This window comes from Mirounga leonina, unplaced genomic scaffold (assembly GCF_011800145.1).
Source record: "Mirounga leonina isolate KUSES-001 unplaced genomic scaffold, KU_Mleo_1.0 Mir_151, whole genome shotgun sequence".
NCBI classification, from domain to species: domain Eukaryota; kingdom Metazoa; phylum Chordata; class Mammalia; order Carnivora; family Phocidae; genus Mirounga; species Mirounga leonina.
Window position 1 is genome coordinate 44,749,489 of NW_023270377.1, and position 22,051 is coordinate 44,771,539.

Genomic DNA, 22,051 nt, shown 5'->3' on the forward strand with positions numbered 1-22,051 from the left:
GTTTTATGATTTTTCAGGTTTCAAGAAATTGCTTATTTTTTATTTTTTAAAGATTTTAATTTATTTATTTGACAGAGAGATAGCGAGAGCGGGAACACAAGCAGGGGGAGTGGGAGAGGGAGAAGCAGGCCTCCCGCGGAGCAGGGAGCCCGATGCAGGCTTCCATCCCAGGACCCTGGGATCATGACCTGAGCCGAAGGCAGACGCTTAACGACTGAGCCACCCAGGCGCCCAAGAAATTGCTTATTTTAAAAGCACTATGCCAACATGAAAATAGTCAGATTGAGAAGCTGGTACCATTTGTCGTTTGATCTGTTAGATGTAATAAATTCAGAGTTCTTACATGTGCATGCATTTATGTGTGTTTTACACATGCGTGTAAATTATATATATTTGTGTCCACACATGTACACATATAAACTTAACTTCAATTAATTGTTATTTTAGAAGTCAATTAAAATCCTTGGATAAGAGAGAAAATGGAAAAGAAAGAAGGGAATGTTTCCTTTGAACCCACATGGTGGAAAGAAGCCATAATGAAACTGGTAAGGCAAACTTCTCCACAGGAAGCCAGCTTTCACCTGGTCTTCTGCAAGTACCTTTGTTAACTGAGAAACACTTTCCTTTGAAGGTGTTGTAACTTGAAAACAGTAGTTTGTTCTAACATAAGTTCACAGCATGAGACAGATTTCAAAACAATTTTTTTTGTTTGTTTGTTGCCCTATTTATAATAGGTTTCTGACAGGAATTATTAGAACTCTTAAAATATCAAGATCACAGCATTAGTCTTTTAGTTACTTAGTGCTGAGTGGTCTCAAAATACTGTGCTCTGTATCCTGGGCTTTTAATTATTTCTTGGATATCTCCAAATGAGGTGTTCCTAACTTGATACCTCATTATCCCCTATCTCAAATTCAAGTCTATCACGACATGCCTGTCACTTAGGAATGCAAATGAGGAATTATCGTCATGATTCTTTATCTAGTTTACTTATATATACTTTATACTTCAGCCATATTGAACCCTTAGACTTTGTAAACTGTGCCATTTTCTGGGATGTCTCTGGGATGATGTGCATGCATGACTGTAACAGCCACCTCACCGTAATCACTAAAATCACTTCCACTGATTCTTGATCTCCATTGGGAAATCTTTCTTCATCCTTCCCATGGATGATCCTCAGTGTAATTCAAGGTGCCACAGTGTAAGCTAGTGAGCCAGCTCTATGTGTATCTCTGGGATATGTAGAAAAATGATATTTATTTTTGGCCAACATAAGAACAAGTTCTTTCAAAGCCAAAATTCCTTCCACCTATGTTGGTGGTTCATAATCTGGAGATGAGTCCTGTGTGGCTAACCAAGGGTCCTAGAGAGCTGTGCTGGAAGCTTCTTGGGCTCCTGATGCTTTCTCTTGCTGTAACATTTTCACCGCCTTTATTAAAGCCTTACATGAGTAAAGACATGCATGAGACCCAAGGGGTCCTGCGTGTCCTTCCAATCATCCAACGCTGTGTAATCCTTGGAGATTCTTCTATAAGACCTGGAGTCTGGCACCTCATACATGCTAAAAAGAAGGAGACTGAACCAGTCCCTAAAAAACTGTAAAGCAAGCATTCATGTCTTTTGTTGATCAGTTTTCTGAAATTACAAATTTGCTTCTTGGAACTCGATTAAAAGACTATTAATTTATGCCCTAAAATCAAACTCACTATGCATAGAGTTCTACACATCATCTCACCATGAGGTGATTCATGATGAAACTAACACCAAAATCATTTAAATTTGTAATAGTCCATTAACTATTTTTTAACTATGAAGATTTCCATTTTATGTTGGTGGCCACTGAATGAGCTACTGTACTCACTTGGTTAATTAATGCCTTGTTGTTTGGATCATTCACTATAATGTCATGTGTGTTTCCATTCTTTGCAAGTTTTATTACATTGGAAAACATATAGAAGGCTATTACTTATGAAATTTACTAAATAAATGTAAAAAGTAACATTAATTCATTATAAAAGTCTGAGTTAAAGTTGTGCAAGTATCATTTACACAATGCTCATAGATCTGTGCTCTGTACATCTCTACTATAAAATTTTTCTGTCTTACATACTTTTCCAAAAAGAATAGATAATTCATTGAATACCTAATTTCCTACTTTAACTTGCTACTGCCATGCTCACACGCAAACATACAAAATCATCTGTAAAATTCTAGTTTCTTAAATTATTTAGCTGTTGTTTCCTTACTCTTTCTACACACATTTTAAAAATTAAATTTACTGACATGTTCTCCTGACAATGCCTGAGCATATTCAATCTCGCTCATTTTCCCCCAGCAGTTCCTGTAGCATACTATTGAGTCTGAATTTTTGCAAATGAAAATAGCTCTCTGCTAACAAGACTTGCTTTGTTTTTATTCCATCACCTCGGCAAATGTTTGTGTGAGCAAGTCTGGAGCAATACCATTCTAATGAGCAATAAAAACAGACATGTAACCACGTAAGTGGTGTGATGTGGTAATCCTCAGAAATAAACGCAAACCCTGATGGAGCTAGAGATCTACCTTTAATTATTTAGGATTATAACTGGGGATCAAGTGAAGGCAGATCAAGGTCCTTCAGTGCTTGCTTGCTGCCCAGGATACCATTTCTTACCTGAACCTGCACAGAGTCTGGGATAGAGTGATTTATGCTCTCTGACTCTGAATCTCCTTGAAGTAATTAACCCTTGCTGCCTTGTCCATCACCATTCCTGAGTTATTCTATCACAGATAAAATCTGCCTGAGAGACGGGGTACAGGTAGAGGGGAGGATTGTGCAACTTGGTTCTATGATTTCTTAACACTGAATCTTGGAACAGTGGTATTATCCAAATATGCAAAGAATCAGGGACTAATCTACTAATGAATGTGCTGCCTTCTAAAGACTCCAATCTGTCAGCTGGTTGTTTGAAAGTGGGAAACTTTTTCTTCCCATAATAACAAGGTTATATCAAATCTTTATTAAGTCTAGGTATAACTGAAAGAGAGACACGGGAACACTCTTATTTAGGGAGCACCAACCATGTGCCAGGCAATGTACAGATTGTTATTTTGTTTAATTGGCATAAAAGCTTCATAAGGAGAATACTGTTTGCATTTTACAGATATGAAAGCAGTTAAATACCAGGCTTTCCTGGTATTTATGAAAGCAGTTAAATACCAGGGCTGAGGAGTCTGCTCTCCGCTTAGTTCTGAGACTCCAAAGTCCAGTGCTCTTTTGATGACAGCACTCAGCCCTCCCAGATCAAAAAACTGTTGGTTCCATTGTACGAATAATAGCCCTTAGTCACCCCGTATCTATTTCTTTGAGTAAGTGAGTTTGTTGTTGTATTGTGAAGAACAGAGGCCTCATTTTCTGTTCACTTCTCCTCCTAGTGGCCTTCAACAGAGCTGAGGACTTCATTTTCTGGTTGTGAGGCATTAGAGATGTTTGCTGAGACTTAAGTTCGGCCCATACACTATGTTATTAAAATGTAATGATAAAGAATGAAGTCTTGGGCATCTATACAAAAAAAGGAAGACAACTTCAAGGGGAAAGTGAGGTGGATTCAGATATTTACTCAACAAGAAAATGAGGGGAGACTGCACTGGGGACTAGTGCTCTGAGGGAAAGGAAGATTTAAGATGATAGGCAGACATTCTCAAATATGAAATATCTCATGAAATACTGAAGTTACTCAGTCTTTTTTGAAAAACTTTTAGAAGAGGAAAACCAGAATCACATCAAGAGCTCAGAAATAGAAAAGAAATGGTAAAAGGAGTGTTGGTAATCTGAATCCATTTCAATATATAATTAGAACTAAACTACTAGGGGAATTACAGTTTCAGAACAAAATGTAAATGTTGCAAATCCTGGCAAGTAGAATCGAAATGAGCAACAAAATCCGGGGAGTGGAGCACACTAGGAGGAGGAATGTTAAGTAGGCTATCCGTCTCATCATTCACATATACACTGTCAAAAACTGAAATGTGATGTTCAGGAAAAACATAAGGATGCCAGATATTTAATGACTTTCATAAATGTCTTCCTTTAACGTTAGGGCAATCTTTTAGGAATTAATATCCCTTGTGGCAAAGATACACATTTCTGATATTTAGTAACTCCTTTAATTCACTTCATCTTTTCGACTATTAAATTCAAGTAAAGTTCAATGCTTTTTATTGTAAAACAGCATGCATATTATAATTTCCTTCTTATAAAGCTGATTCATCCAAACTGTCTATTCATTCCCAGCCTCATTCTCCTTAACTATTCAACTATTTGCAGTTTAATATTACAATTTCACTGTTTAATGGGGGATATTAATAGCCGTAATCTCATTGGGCATTTGTGAAGATTAAATGAGATGACTGATGTGAAATGCACAGTTATTAGTATAAAGTTGTTGGTATAGAGTTGCTTATATACTGTTGAATGTTATTTTCTTTAAATCTATCTATCTATTCTTGTATTTGTATTTATTCAGAGAGAGTCCAGGTTACCTGGACTTCTGGTCCAGGTAAGTTAACACTGGGTTTTTTCTGCCTGAGAAGATTTTGAGCATTGTGTTGATTTCTATAGTTCTGTTTTCTATACTTCTGTATATTTCTATACTTCTGTGCTTTTGTACATTGCTTAACTGTTAATTAGCATTTATCATGTTTACAAAATAAAGTTGTTATTCTTAGCAAATAATACAGTGCAGACCTAAAATGTGAATAACTGCTTCTTCCATGTTTTATCTGTGCTCTCTATACTTTGAGATAAATCTTTTCTCAGACTATGGTTGCGTAAATTACATCAGATCTTGAGCTCTCCATGGCCTTTATTTTTACTGTTTGCTATCACAACTATGCAAGTTACAGAAAAAGGAGATGCTCCAATAGTATCTGCTACAAAGACTGAGACTGGACTCTACTTGTACTTTTTTGAACATGATTTTTAAAGGTTCAGAAAAAGGAACTGCTTATTCGAGCAGGAAGAAAAAAGAGAAGATAATAAACACTTTCTTGGAAACTGAAGAAACAGGCACACAACAGGAGACCATTCTTAAATGTAAAAATATGCATAATTGCTATGGAGATGAAGTTTCTCATAGTTCATAAGATTAGAAAAAAGACAAAAATGACTTTAGTTGGTTTAAATATATGTATGTACATATTTCCTAAGCGATGAAAGATTACTTCTTCCAAACATCTCCTAAAATGTAAGAACATAGTCAGCTGGAATCTTGGTTTTGTTAGAAGAAGCTCTGTCTCTGAAGTGAGTGGACTGCTTCTCTTATTTCACAATACCCGAATCAAATGACAAAGAATTCCGGAGACAACTTTCTTCCACCTAACGTCTTTCCAATCGATATTTGAAATGCAACCATATATCCACTAATAATTTATGCTGATTCAATGTTTAAATCTAAATAATTTGAAAACCCTGGTATTTCCTGCTGTATTTTATCTCCCATAGTAATCCCTTCTTCATTCCCATTTCTCATAGGTCCTTTGTTCAAAAAGGTTCACTTCTTTCCTAATTTTCTTATATTTAGCTCATGCTTATTTTAGTTACTCACCAAAACTGCTATTGAAATCAATTTGATAAAAAATTTGATAATTTTATTTTTTTTTTACATTTTCAAATATTTTTTCCCCAAAACTATAATATTCCCTGACTGTGCTTTTGGCCCAGATCCCTATATTTCATATTCCAGGCTTCAGAATGTTACTACTTGACCCCTTGAGACCAAATCAGACTTTTCCCTTTTCACAAATATTCTTCGGCTAAGAACAAACTTTCTTGTTATTTCGCATAGTGCCAAACAAATCCATGTAGAAATATGAAATAAATGACAAATGTATCTAACATTCAGAGAATTCCCCATTTAAAACTAGGTGCTCTCCAGTTGAAGAAGTATTTAAAGATAAATAACACCATAGGCATTTTTCATCAGGGGATTATACTAATATTAATACCATTAGGCAAAGCAGAATAAGACAAAGTACTTTACAAAAGCTTAGACTTTGTGGCCTTTCTGGTAGGGAGGTAAATACATAGACTTTACTTAGTCTCCTTTAGCTCACATCTCTGCTAAACTCCTGGCTAGTTGTAAATGATATCCAAGGGATCAATTAACAGACAGAGCTACATAGACAAACCAATTTCACAATTAACGTATGTAAAGGGAAGACAGGTATACATATTATATTTTGTCTTTGGATTCATTTATCTGCTTGCTAAGTAGGTTTTCTCTTTAAAACTGGGAATAGTAAATTGCAATGGAAAAAAAAAATGGTCATAGAAGACTTGATTTCTAGACTGAATTTTGCTACTATCTTGTTGTGTAAGCTTGAGCCTCAATTTATTTTATCAAGAAAGAGATGGAATTGGAAGATTCTCGAAGTCCTTTTCAACACAAAGTCTATGAATTCGTAACACAGTTTTTTAAGAAAAAAGACAATGTAGTCCATAGTGAAATGTTATAAGGAATAATTAATATGGAGTTTTTAGTTTCTATTCAATAATTTCTAACAGCTATATGATACTTTTTAAGAGAATTGTCAAATGTAAAGTAAGTTTACAATGATGATCACCTTCAAAATTACGTTAGACTTACTGTGGTGACCATTTTACAGTAAACACGAGTATCTAATCATTTTTTTGTATACCTGAAAGTAATATAATGTTGCATATGTCAATATACCTTCATAAAAAAAAAGTAGTAATGAGTAAATAAAATTTTTTAATAACTATTTCAGTTACCTGAGAAAATTTAGGGGAAAAAAAAACACAAGGATCTTTTAAAACAACCATATGCTTTTCAGAAATTAGTTTTATAAGTTCATCTCCAGAATTGAGAAATTAGGTGATGTTAGGTGCTTACTGTCATTTCTCTTTTTCTATTTATTCTTGTATTTCATAAGCACACACCAACTATAAAGTCATAATTCAGCAAATTTCCCATTATTACTATATTCTTTGTTTTCAAATTATTTAGCATGAAAGATTCATAGCTTCCCATTCTAAAGAAAGCAATGGATAATTTTGCTAAGCAAAATAAGTCAATCAGAGAAAGACATGTATCATATGATCTCACTGATATGAGGAATTCTTAATCTCAGGAAACAAACTGAGGGTTGCTGGAGTGGTGGGGGGTGGGAGGGATGGGGTGCCTGGGTGATAGACATTGGGGAGGGTATGTGCTATGGTGAGCACTGTGAATTGTGTAAGACTGATGAATCACAGACCTGTACCTCTGAAACAAATAATACATTATATGTTAAAAAAAAAAAAAAAAAAGAAGAAGATAGTAGGAAAGGAAAAATGAGGGGGAAATCAGAGGGCAAGATGAGCCATGAGAGACTATGGACTCTGAGAACCATGAGAGACTATGGACTCTGAGAAACAAACTGAGGGTTCTAGAGGGGAAGGGGGTGGGAGGATGGGTTAGCCTGGTGATGGGTATTAAAGAGGGCACGTTCTGCATGGAGCACTGGGTGTTATGCACAAGCAATGAATCATGGAACACTACATCAAAAAATAAATAAATAAATATAGACACCCCCCCCCCAAAAGAAAGCAATGGAAAAATAACATACTATAGCTTTCTATTTTCCTTTTAAAGCATGTGTCATGTTGCGGTGGTACATAAAGGAGCATTTCCAAAGAGTACAGATGCAGAATTATTACCTATATATGATACAGCATATAACACTTTTTTAATTGGAAAGAATGATAGTTAATGTTCAATTTTTATGCTTACACTACAATTATAAAATGTTTGGAATGGGGCGCCTGGGTGGCTCAGTTGGTTAAGCAACTGCCTTCAGCTCAGGTCATGATCCTGGAGTCCCAGGATCGAGTCCCACATCGGGCTCCCTGCTCGGCAGGGAGCCTGCTTCTCCCTCTGACCCTCCTCCCTCTCACTCCCTCTCATGCTCTCTGTCTCTCGTTCTCTCTCTCGCAAATAAATAAAATCTTAAAAAAAAAAAAATGTTTGGAATGAATATGTTCTACACATATTAGCATTATTAAAAACCAGTTCTAATGTCTACGAAAACTTTTTTAAAAGACTCTACAAAATTTTTTTTTTAAATGGTCCCTATGCTTTGAGATTAACTAAAATTCATTTTTGAACAAATGAAATGAATCACATGGAATGCAGTTAAGCTCTATGGTTTTTGCTTTCATTTTTGTTTTGTTTACATTCCCCTGGTATCTACAACCAGCAAAACTGGCAAATGCTTATGTTTGCTGCTACTCTAAAGCTGCTCTAAAGAATCTTAGGAATTTGGAATCCTAAACCATTTTGGATGTGTCAGCAATACATCTCATCAATTATAAGGATGTATCTTTTGCCCAAGTTTCAGTGATTTCCACTGTGTTCCATTTGAATGTTTTCTTTGCTAATTTCCTTTTTGTTTGGACAATGTAGTAGATATGTATTTCTGGGAGCCAAATTTTCTTCTGTTAAGTCACAAACCAATATTAACATTTCACTGAAGGGTAACTTATCATATATTCACCAAAAATAATTTGAGAAATCGTTAGTAAAATGATTTAGTTACATTAAAACCTTCCTTTACCATGACTCATTACGCCACATAATGCTGCCATTTTCTCTCTTCATTAACTTTTCACTTGTAAAACTCAGTAACAGTTTTATGAGGTTTTGCATGGACTTTCTCATCTTTCTATATTTGACTCTAAGACCAAGATGATCTTTTGGATTAACATCCTGCTCTGGAATGCAGCTATTGAAAACTCAAGGTAACAGGAAAGTATGATTACAATGGTATTTTTCTTTAACAATCAAAACCTTCTCTTGTATATAAACCTACAAGGTTGGCACTGTTGGGTCTCCTGTCATGCTTGCAGGAAAACCCATTGAAATTCTCAAGCTGGTTCTCATGGTTTCTGATGTAAATGGAAAGGATACAACACCTGACATGTACTCTAAGAACTTTGTTCTGTTTTTCAGAGAATAATGCAAATGCCACATTATTCTCAAGAGATAGTGCGACTTCAGAGTTGACAGAACACTGGCTATCATATTAATAATAATAAGTTTTTGATACACAAGACATTGATTGAAGAGGTTTTTAATATATTAACTCATTTAAGCCTCCTAGCAGTACAATGAAGTAGGTACAATTACTAATCTCATTTTACAAATGAGAAAACTCAAGAATAGAAAAGTCACATAATTCAGGTATTAACTGAGAGAGCTGAACTTTGAACCCAGACAGTTTGACTGGGAAGGGGCTGCCCCAATCCCCAAAATAGGATGCAGCAACTATGAACCTATTCTGATAAAATGCTGGTAACATCAGTGGAGATGGGATACAGCCTTGTTATTGTGGGGTACACCTGGGTTCTGATTTCCCCGTATCAATGACTATCGAGCAGGTTTGCCAGAAGTTCCAAATCTAAGTGGCTAAGATGTGGATTTCAAATACGTAGGGTAGAATCCTCAAGTGCGGGGCGCCTGGGTGGCTCAGATGTTAAGCATCTGCGTTCGGCTCAGGTCATGATCCCAGGGTCCTGGGATAGAGCCCCACAATGGGCTCCCTGCTCGGCGGGAAGCCTGCTTCTCCCTCTCCCACTCCCCCTGCTTGTGTTCCCTCTCTCGCTGTGTCTCTCTCTGTCAAATAAATAAATAAAATCTTAAAAAAAAAAAAAATCCTCAAGTGCTAACCACTTACTGTCATATTTCAGATTATATCTGTTTTTCATGGGGGTTTTGTTGTTGTTGTTCTTTGTTGTTTTTTGTTTGTTTTTGGAAGCCAAATAAGAGCTTATATGCTATAAATGTTGGGATGATTATGTTGTGAGGTTGAGAAAGCCTGGCAGAAACCACAGGACTCACTCACTCAGGAAGATACCGAGGGTCACAACTCAGTCAAGCCTTCTCTCTCATCAAACACACTTCCTGGCAAACTGCATGTTTCATACATGAAACTCTGGTACCTCTAGAAATCCTTGAAATATAACATAATCTTGCTTTATAAACTTCTCCTTGACATTCATATTTTACCTTTTTGCTCATAATCTATTTAATTTTCTCCCCAAATTCTTTGTTTCTGGTGCCTGTTCTTTCTCCCCAAGGGAAGTCGTAAGTTTTTAAGGTCAAGGTCCATGTTCCCATTTGTTTTCGATTCCCCCACTTTTAACACTTGCAACGTGGTAAACTGATAATCAAGGAATGCTGACTCTCTTTACTGCAGAATAGTGCAAAGTTGTATGTACGGTAATCTCTTTAGAACCGCATTCTTCTTTTGTATCTTAGAAAAGCTTGGTATGTCATAAGATTAAGTACACCAACCTTTTTGGGGATAATGATACATTTTAGAATAAAACATTTATCAATAAGTGCTTTTGTATGAAACATCATAATTCTTCATTTGAAAAACGACCATTAACACCAACAGAATAGTAAGTTCATTAAAGTAAAAGCTTTCTAGTATTTCACCTTTATAGAAAAGACGGTTCAGCAGGCTCATCAAAGGTTGGAAGGAATGGAAAATTCCATGTTCCTCCTTAAGGGTGATCAAAAACAAATTTTTTAAAATTTCTGCTTAATGTTCTAATTATAGCAGAAATGGAAAGCTAATACACAATCCATCCATAGGCCCTATCAGCATTATCTTCAAAATCTGCCCAGAGGCCCATGACCTTTCTCCTTCGGCGCCTCCTCAGCCTCAAGCCACCATCACTTTCCCCAGGTTCCTGCACTGCACTCCTGAGGGAAGTCCTCCCTTGTCTCCTTACAGCTAATTTAACCCTGTAAGAACCGTGTCTCAGATCTTGTCATTCTTTCTCTCAGAACTCTCTGAATTGAAGGGTTTTCAAATTTTAGAGTGGTCTATAAGGCCCTATAAGAACTACAAGACACCAGCTGTCCCATCTGCTCTACTTGACCTGTGTCTCTGGAACTTCCCTGCATTCCACAACATTCCAGCCGCCCGGCCCTGACCACTAGTTTTTGACTAGACAAGTACATGCTAGCCACATCTGGACTACTCTCCTCTCGTGCAGTCACATGTCTCCCTCCCTCATTTTCTTAGGCCTCTGCCCCCCTCAGAGATCTTCCCTGACCCCTGTGTGTAACAGAGCAGCACCCTCCTTCCCATTTCTCCCAATCCCCGATATCCTGCTTTCTCTGCATTGCAATTAGTACAGCTTGGAATAGTGTATTAATAAATATTGTGTTAACATTATATATACTAATATACATATATACCATATAATATGTAACTAATATTAATACGATATAGCAGTAACATATAAATAATACAAATCAATATACAAATCAATATAATAATCAATGTGTTCACAAATAAAAATACAATTTTCTTAGCAGGTATTTCTGAAAAAGTTATATTATTGTTTATTATATGGAAAGCCCAAGAGGGCAGGATTTTATCTATTTGGTTTACTAATCAATTCCCATTTTTCTAGATCAGGACCTTACATATATTAGGAACTCCATTCAAATGGATAAGCACATGTGTGAATGAACGAGTGCACAAGTGAACCAATATTTACATTTTACTTTATTTCTCTATCATTCCTATCATGCTTACGCGCATATTTCAGAAATGATTTTAAGATGCTATATTCAATGAGGGCATGTGGTTAAACCTGCATGTGGATCATCTCTTCTATTAAAAATTTAATGGCTCTTTTAAGCAGCTCCCCCTATTATTATTTTATGATTTAAATTGGTTAAATCTAGTGAAGTCTTTCATACACTTTAAAGGCAGGTTACCGTTTAAAGGCAGTGGCTTTCATACTCAATGACTATGAACCACAATTTTATGAGCAAACTGATGTTTACCATATGCATTCTAAAAATGTCGTTTCTTTTTCTTTTCTGTTCTATTTCATCTTTAAATACATGCCTCCCGTGACCCCCTGCATTAATTTCATGACCCATTTTTTCATGGAGCATAACCTGCAATTTGAAAACATCACTACAGAGTACACATGATAACATGCAGAATTCCCAGTGAACTAGTATTAAAGCTGTCACTGCTCGTTAAACAAACAAAAAATCCCAAAACTAATGAACTTTATACAGAATAATACTTTTGAAAGCAACTATTATTTTATATCCACATATGGTCTGAAATAAGCATATTCTAAATATTAAATGTGAATTTCTGAAATAGAATTTTATATAAAATGAAAGAATGTGGAACTAAAATATGTTCTTAAAAAAATTAAAGAAATTATAACATGAGGGGCGCCTGGGTGGCTGAGATGGTTAAGCGTCTGCCTTCGGCTCAGGTCATGATTCCAGGGTCCTGGGATCGAGCCTGACATCAGGCTCCTGGCTCAGCAGGGAGCCTGCTTCTCCCTTTCCCTCTGTCTCTCCCCCTCCTCATGCTCTCTCTCTCTCTCTGTATCTCTGTGTCTCAAATGAATAAATAAAATCTTTTTAAAAAAAAAAGAAATTGTAACATGAAAGTAGATAACTATTACTTTAAAACTGAAAACATCTAAATGTAAACATTATTACATGTTTCCCCAGGGAGAATTACAGTTCAACAGCTCTGGTTAATTTTTTTTTTATCAGGTTATTTTGTAACCAGTGGATCCCAAAAGTGAATGAAGTGGTGGAAATCTTTTAATGGTATGATCATTCCCTCTTTTAGCCAGGATGAAAATAGGTATTTTTCTTTTCCCCCACATATAAATTATTCCTCTGTTGCATCAATTTTCCTTACAATATTTAGCACATCTTTATTTTCCACTGTATGTTTATCTATTACCCTATATATACACGTAAGACCACACACCTGGACCATTAAAGTTAACTTCCTAAGAAGCTGAATATCATCCTATCTCTCAATCCAAATCAACTTTCAGATCACTAAAGATTTATCTTCCTAAAATCCTACTTACTTAGTTCACTACTCAGACTGCTTCTCCTGCCATGCAAAGCCTTCCCAACTTAACTTTTTAGCCTTGCCCAGCATTAGTACTTGTGATGCTCAGTGCTATGTGTCGACTTGGTCAGCTTATACTATCCAGTTACTCAGTCAAATAGTAATCTAAGTATTGCCATGAAGTTATTTTATAGATATGATTAACATCTATAATCAGCTGACTTCATGTAAAAAAGAACATCTGGATAACATGAGTGGGTTTGATACAATCAATTTAAAGGCCTTGAGAATAGAACTGCTATGTCCCTAAAGAAGAAATTTTACCTGTGGTCATCTTCTGCCCAAGAACTTCCAGCCTGCCCTTCCTGATGGCCTGCCATATGCTTTTCAGACTTGCCTAGCCAGTGCCAAAATTGTGTAACCCATTCCTTGAGATAAATGTGTGTGTGTACACATCCTAGTAGTTCTGTTTCTCAGATGCAACCTTGACTGATAAAATACTTTATCATCATAAGTCCTTTATGCCCCAGCCCAACTCTTGTCATACTCAGTTTGTACCTTAGACCTTATGGACTCCACTCATCATCCTTCAGATATCTCTGCGTGAAATGGTCACTCCTCCCTTGTTTTGATCCTTGGAAAACCTACCTCACTCCCACTTTCATAAAACAAGAGTCACACCATTCTCTGAATCTCCATAGCTTTCTGTTAAATGACATTTGAATGACACAGAACAGGATCTCACTTTTATGTTGCTTATTTTTGTATGATATTTCCTTATGACGATAAGATCCAGGAGAATATAAGACATGTGTCATATCTCTGAAGCTTCACCAATATTCAGTGAAGTTTCAGTAATAGCACCTTATACGTATCAGCAATGTAGTGGATGGATGATTAATCAAGTGTTATTATATACATAAAAACAGCGAATCTTTGAGGTCACATAGACTTCAGTTTTTTACTCTGGCTCTGTCTTACAAGCTTTGTGACAATAGGCAGGTTACTTAATCTTTCAGCCTTAGTTTTCTCTAACGTAAAGTATAAAGTTTTCTAATCACCATACTGAGTCATGGAAAATAATAAATGAGATCATGTACCTGGCATGTGTTAGGGCCCACTGAAATGTAACTATTTTGTAATTACTTTGGAAACGTTATTATGCATTAATTCATCAAATGTATAGAGCCTGTATTTTTTAAGTACTTACTTGATTATAAGTGGAGGATCTTTTTCATATATTTATTAACCTTTTGTATTTATTTTTCCTTGTTTTTTTTTCTTTTTCTTTTTCTTTTATTACTATTTTTTATTGTGGATTTTTTAAAGTCGATTTTACATCCAACATGGGGCTTGAACTCATGACCCTGAGGATCACGAGTCACATGCTCTATGGACTGAGCCAGTCAGGCACCCCAAGAGTCTATATTTTTTGTTGTTGTTGTGCTAAGGTACATCCTATGGACATTGATTTGGTTTTCAAGTGGCACGTACTCTAAAGAGATACAGAAAATTTTCAAAAATGACTACTAATGATGAGTTTGAAATGTTCCACAAAAAAGGGGAATTCAGAAAAAAATAATGTTCTTCAAATAGTTGCAACACTACTTGGTACACCTGACATGTATTATCACTCAGTAGGCCGTATTAGAATGGACAAAATCAACCTGCTCTTCCATAATTTACTGACCCCAGTCTGCGAAGATGTTTTTGTACCCTCTACTTCATGTAGAATGTCTTATAACTGTTATTCACCTGTAAAATAGCAAGGCAACTTTTCCATGTAGACAAGCAGATCTCCATTGTTCACATCAACCCACAGAGCTTAAGTTAAGGACAGTTTTAATCAGGGGCACCTGGGTGGCTCAGTCGTTAGGGTCTGCCTTCCGCTCAGGTCATGATGGGACTGGGCCCTGCGTCGGGCTCCCTGCTCGGCGGGGAGTCTGCTTCTCCCTCTGACCCTCCCCCCTCTCATGTGCTCTCTCTCATTCTCTCTCTCCCAAATAAATAAATAAAATCTTTTAAAAAATAAATAAATAAATAAATACATACATACATACATACATACATACATAAATAATATGTGGTGGTTTCACTTAAATATATGATTCTAGTATGATCGATAGTATTATCAAAAACGAGCACGCCCTTTAAAATAATAGTGGTTTTCAAGATTAATTTTTTTCTAAATAGTTTTCATATAGTTTCTCAATAGCTAATATGAAGAATATCTGTGGAAGAGATAGATATTAACTCAATTTTTCTCATTCAGCTAACTAAACTTTTCATGCTAAATCATGCCAATCAAACCTCATGTTAACACCAGAGGGAAAGTCCCAAGCATTGCAGTGATTTCAACCGTATTAGCTTTACACCAAAAATATTTTAGAGTATTTCTTTGCTACAAAGTCAGCAAGAAAAAATGGAGTTGCCATACTCTACAAATCTCACTGCTGAGTAACAGCTCTGGACGAACCTCTAGATGGTCTTATAAATGCTTCTTCCTACTGATACAGACTCAGACCAGCACTTAAGACGTTCTCTATTAAAACAGCATTGACTTTCTGTTCAATATATGTTTTTTTAAATTTTTCCTGAAATCATTCCTTACAACTCATCTCATTATATCCCAGTATAGAGTTTGCTAATTCATAAATCCTTAAGTTCTCTTTATGAAAATAATTTTATCATTTTCTGTTTTCCCCATGCTGTGTCCAAAGGTCAGTTACTTAAATCTGACCTACTTGCATGTTCCCTAACACAACTTTCTCTTCTGTGTCTTCCAAGTTTAGATTCAGATTTCTCTGAAATCTATTTCAGATTCTGTGCTCCCTAATTATACAATAACAGCTTTCTTTAAGGACTTTTTCTTTGAAGATATGGAGTATAGATTGCTTCTATTTATTAAAAGGAAGAAAACTGAAGACGAGATTCAAAAATGTGCTTTTTCTATGTTTTCTTAACAGTTCAAATTTTGTCTCTTTTTTTGAATGAAAATTGCATTCATTCAATTTTGGCTCATTTCTCTCATGATCAGGTTAGTTTTTACATTCGTCTATGCAATGCAACATTAAAATGCTTTTAAAGGAAGCTAATTTGTTGGTTGTTTTATTTCCTACAGGCATGATACTGCAAATAATTTTAAAGATAGCTAAATTATTTGAAGAAAATACATGCGTGACAGACAGAAATTATAAAGAATACTCTTTATAATTAAATGAAATAATCGCTTATTTGGAGTGACAGGGGAAGAAAAGAATTACTTATTTGGAGAAAAGGATCACTTCCCATACTATATATTATAAAATCACGCAAACTTTTTTTTAGGAATTATCTACTAGGAAATGCCAATGCATAAGCAATCTTTCCTAGATCAACCATGAATTTAATAATAATACCATAACAAAGATAAATTAAATAAATATCATATAAACCACTTTACCTTTGCATTATAGGGAATGTAATGTTTTGATAAAGCTTCAGGTGTATGCATCCATGTTTTGTCTGCAATGAAGAATACACAAGGTTAAATTCAATTACATGTTCTGAGGGGGTCATTCATTCATTCATTAGCATAAGGAGTCTAATATGGGTGGGAGCACTTCTAAATTGATTCTTTTGCTAAACTGAGAAAGAATAACTAGTCAGACAGGAGAATGGTATAGCTGGAAAGTGCTTATAAGATTCTTTCCTTGATATAAAGGCCCCTAGCTTTTCCTTTAAAAAGTATCCAAATAATAAAGTGATACTAAGTTTCTAAAGAATATAAAAAAAAATAACTCAGTGGAAGACAATTATATCAATTATGTGATTATGTGACATCTTTCTTCTTTCCATTTATACTCTCATGATTTACAGGGTATTTTTTTTAATTCCCTAATCAATAAACCTTAAATCTTTAAAATATTTCTTAGATTAGTGTAAGAGAATATTAAAAATAAATGTGACTAAAAGGAGAGAAGATACTGAAAATAATTTGAATTGTATATTATTGCTAGAAATAGAAAAAATATTTTTCATTCAAGTTTGAATTTTATTTATGTATTCTACCCATCTACCAAAGCATTTTGTGGACTGTGTTAAGTGGGGAAAAAACAAAAAACATTAAACAAATCAAATTTGACCATTTTTTGGAAACTGCATTTTTTGGAAACTAAAATTTTGAAATCTTCAAAAACTACTGTCTTCTTTAGCAGAGTTTTGTATTTTATTCCTCATGGAATTTAAAAATTTAGAATCAATACTATGAACAGAACAGAATCAAAGACATATTTTACCATGGAAAGTAGTAAATAAGTACATACTGAAAGGAAAAAGATTACTAACAAAGTGTTTTCAACATTCAATTCGGAACATTGAAAATGGTGTTAACAGAAATTAGTTTGATAGCATTAATATGTTTTCAAACTGGGGGAATGCGAAGAAAAAGAAAAAGGCCTCTATTTCTGGAATGTCAATTATTTTATACCATTTGGAAAATAATGCACTATAGTTATATTAAAAGTGTTAATGGGATACAATGCAATATTCATAAGAATTTCTAAGACAAAACATGAGGGACTGATAAAAATCCCAATCTCATGGTGAATTTTAGGGCTATTTCTGACCACTAAAGTGGATATGTGATGGTTGTACTTGGGTGATATATTTTGAGAAGCAATATATTCTAAGCTTCAGAAAGCAATATTGACATATTGCCAATAATATGTGAAATTTTTATTTCCTGTAAGGCTTTCTATTTTAATTCGTTTTCTCTTTGTGACTGCTACTGAAAAGTGATATGATTAATTCAAGAATAATTTGTACTTAGATTTAGGATACAGTCTTGCCCTTGTATATTAAAAGAAATAAATCACAATGCTATACACCAGAACAATAAAAACATCAAAACAACAAAAACAAAGATCTGCCTTTAGGAAACCTAACAAAAAAACAAACAAAAAAAAATCCCAATTTCTTTTTTTAACCCCTTAACTCAATTCTTCTCATGTCTCCTTTTCCAAGATATACAACGCCACTCAGAAGGATATAAAGTCTAACTCTGAATATAATGGTTCATTCCAACCCTGAGGAGGAGGGATAACTGCTTTCTCCTATAAGCCACTATTATTGGAAAACTGATGACACTACCTCTGTTATAGTCTTGTATTGCAGTGACCTAGAAAGAGGATAGTTATATTCAGCTGGTACTGAAGACAGATTAAAATAATCACAATATTAAATGACCAGTGGATAAACTGCAATTGCTACAATGACAAAAAATCTACATTCACATTATCAAGTGATGATGGTTTAGAGGGTGTTCATTACATACCTCTAGTACAGGCAGTTTATAAAACCTGAAAGATCTCTAAAACGCACCCTTACTGTCATCCTAATTTATACTCTGGCAAAAGAAAAAAACTGACAGAATAAAACCCTTTATATTAACTCCTATAGATGTGCCTGCCCTTGAAGAGTGAGCACAGAGGATGGTCTCTGGTCACTATCTATGCCCACAAAAGCAATCAGATATACGGAAATGGTACAGAAACAGCAACACAGACATTAAGGAATATGCCCCCTTCCTTGAAATTAAACTGTAATCACTAACTCAAGAGTAAACAGGCATGTAAAGGGAAATGCCAACATTTCAAAATATTTGGCAAGTGTCAAACCACTCTGGCTGCTGGGTCAATAAATCTTAGTGTTCAAAATGCATTTAGATTAAGAGCTCATCAAGAACGATGCAGTAGGGGCACCTGGGTGGCTCAGTCGTTAAGCATCTGCCTTTGGCTCGGGTCATGATCCCAAGGTCCTGGGATCGAGCCCCACATCGGGCTCCCTGCTCCGCGGGAAGCCTGCTTCTCCCTCTCCCTCTGCCCCTGCTTGTGTTCCCTCTCTAGCTGTTTCTCTCTCTCTTTCTCTGTCAAATAAATAAATAAAATCTTTAAAAAAAAAAAAAAGAATGATGCAGAACTTCATTATTTCTGTATCACCAGAGTTTAGCATATTGAAAGCATCTTCTCTGAGTTTATCAAATTTAAAACTAAACACTGTTGGGTGAATAGATGTATATGAATGGATTATAAAAAGGGAAATAATATTTAAATATTGAATTTTAAGTCCTATGCACTGTGATTATATCTACTCATCGGTATGTCAACTGGTAAGTTAAAATAAAGTGCAATTAGTTGAATTATTTACTCACATTCAAAACTTTATGCTTTTTTACTAAATTATTCAGTTTTGACATAATGAACAGAATATAGGATTTTAAAAATTCAAAGAGAAGGCTAACATAAGAAAAGGAGCTATACAGTGGGTATTATACAAGACTGATGAATCACTGAACTCTACCTCTGATACTAATAATATACTATGTTAATTAATTGAATTTATATTAAAATATTAAAAAGTAATCCAAAAAAAGAAAAGGAGCTATAGAACAAATACATTCATTAACATTTATTTGATGATTATGAAGTTAAGACTAATTTTTACAGATCTCTTCAAAATAGTCCAAATAATCCAATTCTAATACATGCAGTCTTTTTTAGAATCTTTAGCATTAGAGCATTTGCGAAGAAAATCAGTGAAGTCAATAGCTAATTCAAGCAAAGAACACCAGCAAAATACTAACGGAAGAGTTGATAAAAAGAAAAAAAATACATATATGTTTGAGTTTAAGATAACAATTTCTTTGCCTTAAGCTTCTGAGGTTCAGGACGATTTAGTAAGACTGCATGTGATAACCAAGTGAAATGGACACTTAGGAAAGAAAAGCTTTTACTGATTAAAGACCATCTTGTTTTGTTTAGAGTAGAATATACAACGTATGCTGATACTAGCTATTGGAAACATGACTAAATTATATATTCTCTAGGGGTACAATTACAGCTCCCAATTGTCAAAATATATGACTTCTCTCATAAAATTCCATTTTTCTAGCTCAAATTAAAATTCAACCAAATAGTGGTTTGGTTGAAACTAACAGCAGAGGCTCTTCGAGTTCTTCATTTAACAACCTCACTAAATGAGAGTCAGAATTAATTGGGGGCGCCTGGGTGGCTCAGATGGTTAAGTGTCTGCCTTCGGCTCAGGTCATGATCCCAGAGTCCTAGGATCGAGTCCCGCATCGGGCTCCCTGCTCCTTGGGAGCCTGCTTCTCCCTCTGCCTCTCTCTCTCTCTCTCTCTCTCTCTCTGTCTCTCATGAATAAATAAATAAAATCTTTAAAAAAAAAAAAAAGAATTAATTGGTAGGTAGAACTTCCAGTATCAAGTTCTAACTTGAAATTAGAGTAAAACATTGATCAATAATCTAATACTCTAATATTGATAAGGATAATTAATCATTAGACTTGAGGAAAAAAAAGAAATCAAAAGAAATTTTTTTTTTTAAGATTTATTTATTTGAGGGCACCTGGGTGGCTCAGTTGGTTAAGCGACTGCCTTCGGCTCAGGTCATGATCCCAGTGTCCTGGGATGGAGTCCCTGCATCGGGCTCCCGGCTCAGCAGGAAGCCTGCTTCTCCCTCTCCCACTCCCCCTGCTTGTGTTCCTGCTCTCGCTGTCTCTGTCTCTGTCAAATAAATAAATAAAATCTTTATTAAAAAAAAAAAGATTTATTTATTTGACAGAGAGAGACACAGCGAGAGAGGGAACACAAGCAGGGGGAGAGGGAGAGGCAGAGGGAGAAGCAGGCTCCTCGCTGAGCAGGGAGTCCGATGCAGGGGCTCCATCCCAGGACCCTGGGACCATGACCTGAGTCGAAGGCAGAGGCTTAACCGACTGAGCCACCCAGGCGCCCCACAAGAAATTTTTTAAAGAGAATGAGGCAAAGCAGGAAAAGAACAAATGCTTCTGTTTCCTGATTCTCTAAATCACTCCAATTTTCCCCATGGCTGTATTCCTACTGTCATCAAATGAAACAAATATACAATTGCTGGTTACTTGGGATTTCTCATGAAAAACTCCAATGTTGTCTTCAGCAAAGAGAAATTAGAAATTGGGAGTTTCAACTTTAAAACCATGGGAAAAGGGAATTGTAATCAAATAAAAAAAGAGTCACAGAAGTGTTTTTTAAAAATAAGATAATGGGACGCCTGGGTGGTTCAGTCAGTTAAGCAACCGACTCTTGATTTCGGCTAAGGTCATGATCTCAGGGTCACCAGATTGAGCCCCATGTTAGGCTCTGAGCTCAGCGCGGAGTCTGCTTGTCCCTCTCCCTCTGCTCCTCCACTCTCCCTCTCAAATAAATAAATAAATACAATCTTTAAAAAAATAAAATATGATTAAAGTGATGAGTTGTGGTGTAAGATTTTTATTACTTCATTAAAAATACTTCCATTTCTCATAGAATTATTTCTAGATTCTTTTTCCACTAGTAAAAGAAATTTAAAAGAAATTACTTTCAGTATGTGTTTTTAAATCAGAACCAAGCTACAGATGACAATAAATGTTATTTTTTCCTTCCCCTTATTCAGAAAAATAAGATAATAAATTCCTAGTTTCCCGGGGTTGAAAAGTGCCTGAAAGTTCACATTACCTAAATCCCTCCTGAATACATTAATCCTCTGTACCACAGCCAAATGTTTGAGGACTTCTCACTTCCATAACAAAAAAAGTTTGTGCTTCCAATAATTCCATTATATGTTTGCACAACTTTGTGGGAATTTCTTTCTGCATTACATTGACCTTGTAATTTATACCTATTTGACCTTTATTAAACTTAGTCCCATGACCACATGACAGTCCCTCAAACACTGAAAGATCACACCAAGGGTCCTCAGGTTCTCTGCCACCATTCTTGTTCCAGGTTGAAAGTCCTGAAGCTTCCCAGCCTCTCTCATCTGGGCGTGTTACAATGTGCCAGTTCTTTTAAGGGAGAACACACCATGCTGGACTTCACGGAATAGAACAGAACAATCTATTTTGTGGTTCTGGACTGTTCATTATTCATATATTAGAAAATTAACTAGAACCTTCGATAACTACATTGTTGACTTAATTCTTCAGCTATTTTTTACCCACACAGCACTTAAGGTGCACCTTCCAAATAATAACAGTATATAAATAGGAATGAAAGTGTTAGATTTTCTGGACCCATGTTCATCAATTTACAGTATCTTATTGAATTTATAGTGTGGAATATGACCTAACTGGT

The 22,051-nt window shown here is 35.4% G+C and overlaps 1 protein-coding gene across 9 annotated transcripts in view; it reads right to left on the bottom strand.

The window, feature by feature from the left end:
- The window catches only part of GULP1 (GULP PTB domain containing engulfment adaptor 1), a 250,258-nt gene that overhangs the window by 68,912 nt on the left and 159,295 nt on the right, over nucleotides 1-22,051 (bottom strand). For all 9 annotated transcript variants that reach the window (XM_035007561.1, XM_035007562.1, XM_035007566.1 and 6 more), the window contains one exon: nucleotides 16,349-16,410. In XM_035007561.1, the coding sequence (XP_034863452.1) occupies nucleotides 16,349-16,410 (62 nt within the window). The remainder of the gene's footprint in view (nucleotides 1-16,348; nucleotides 16,411-22,051) is intronic.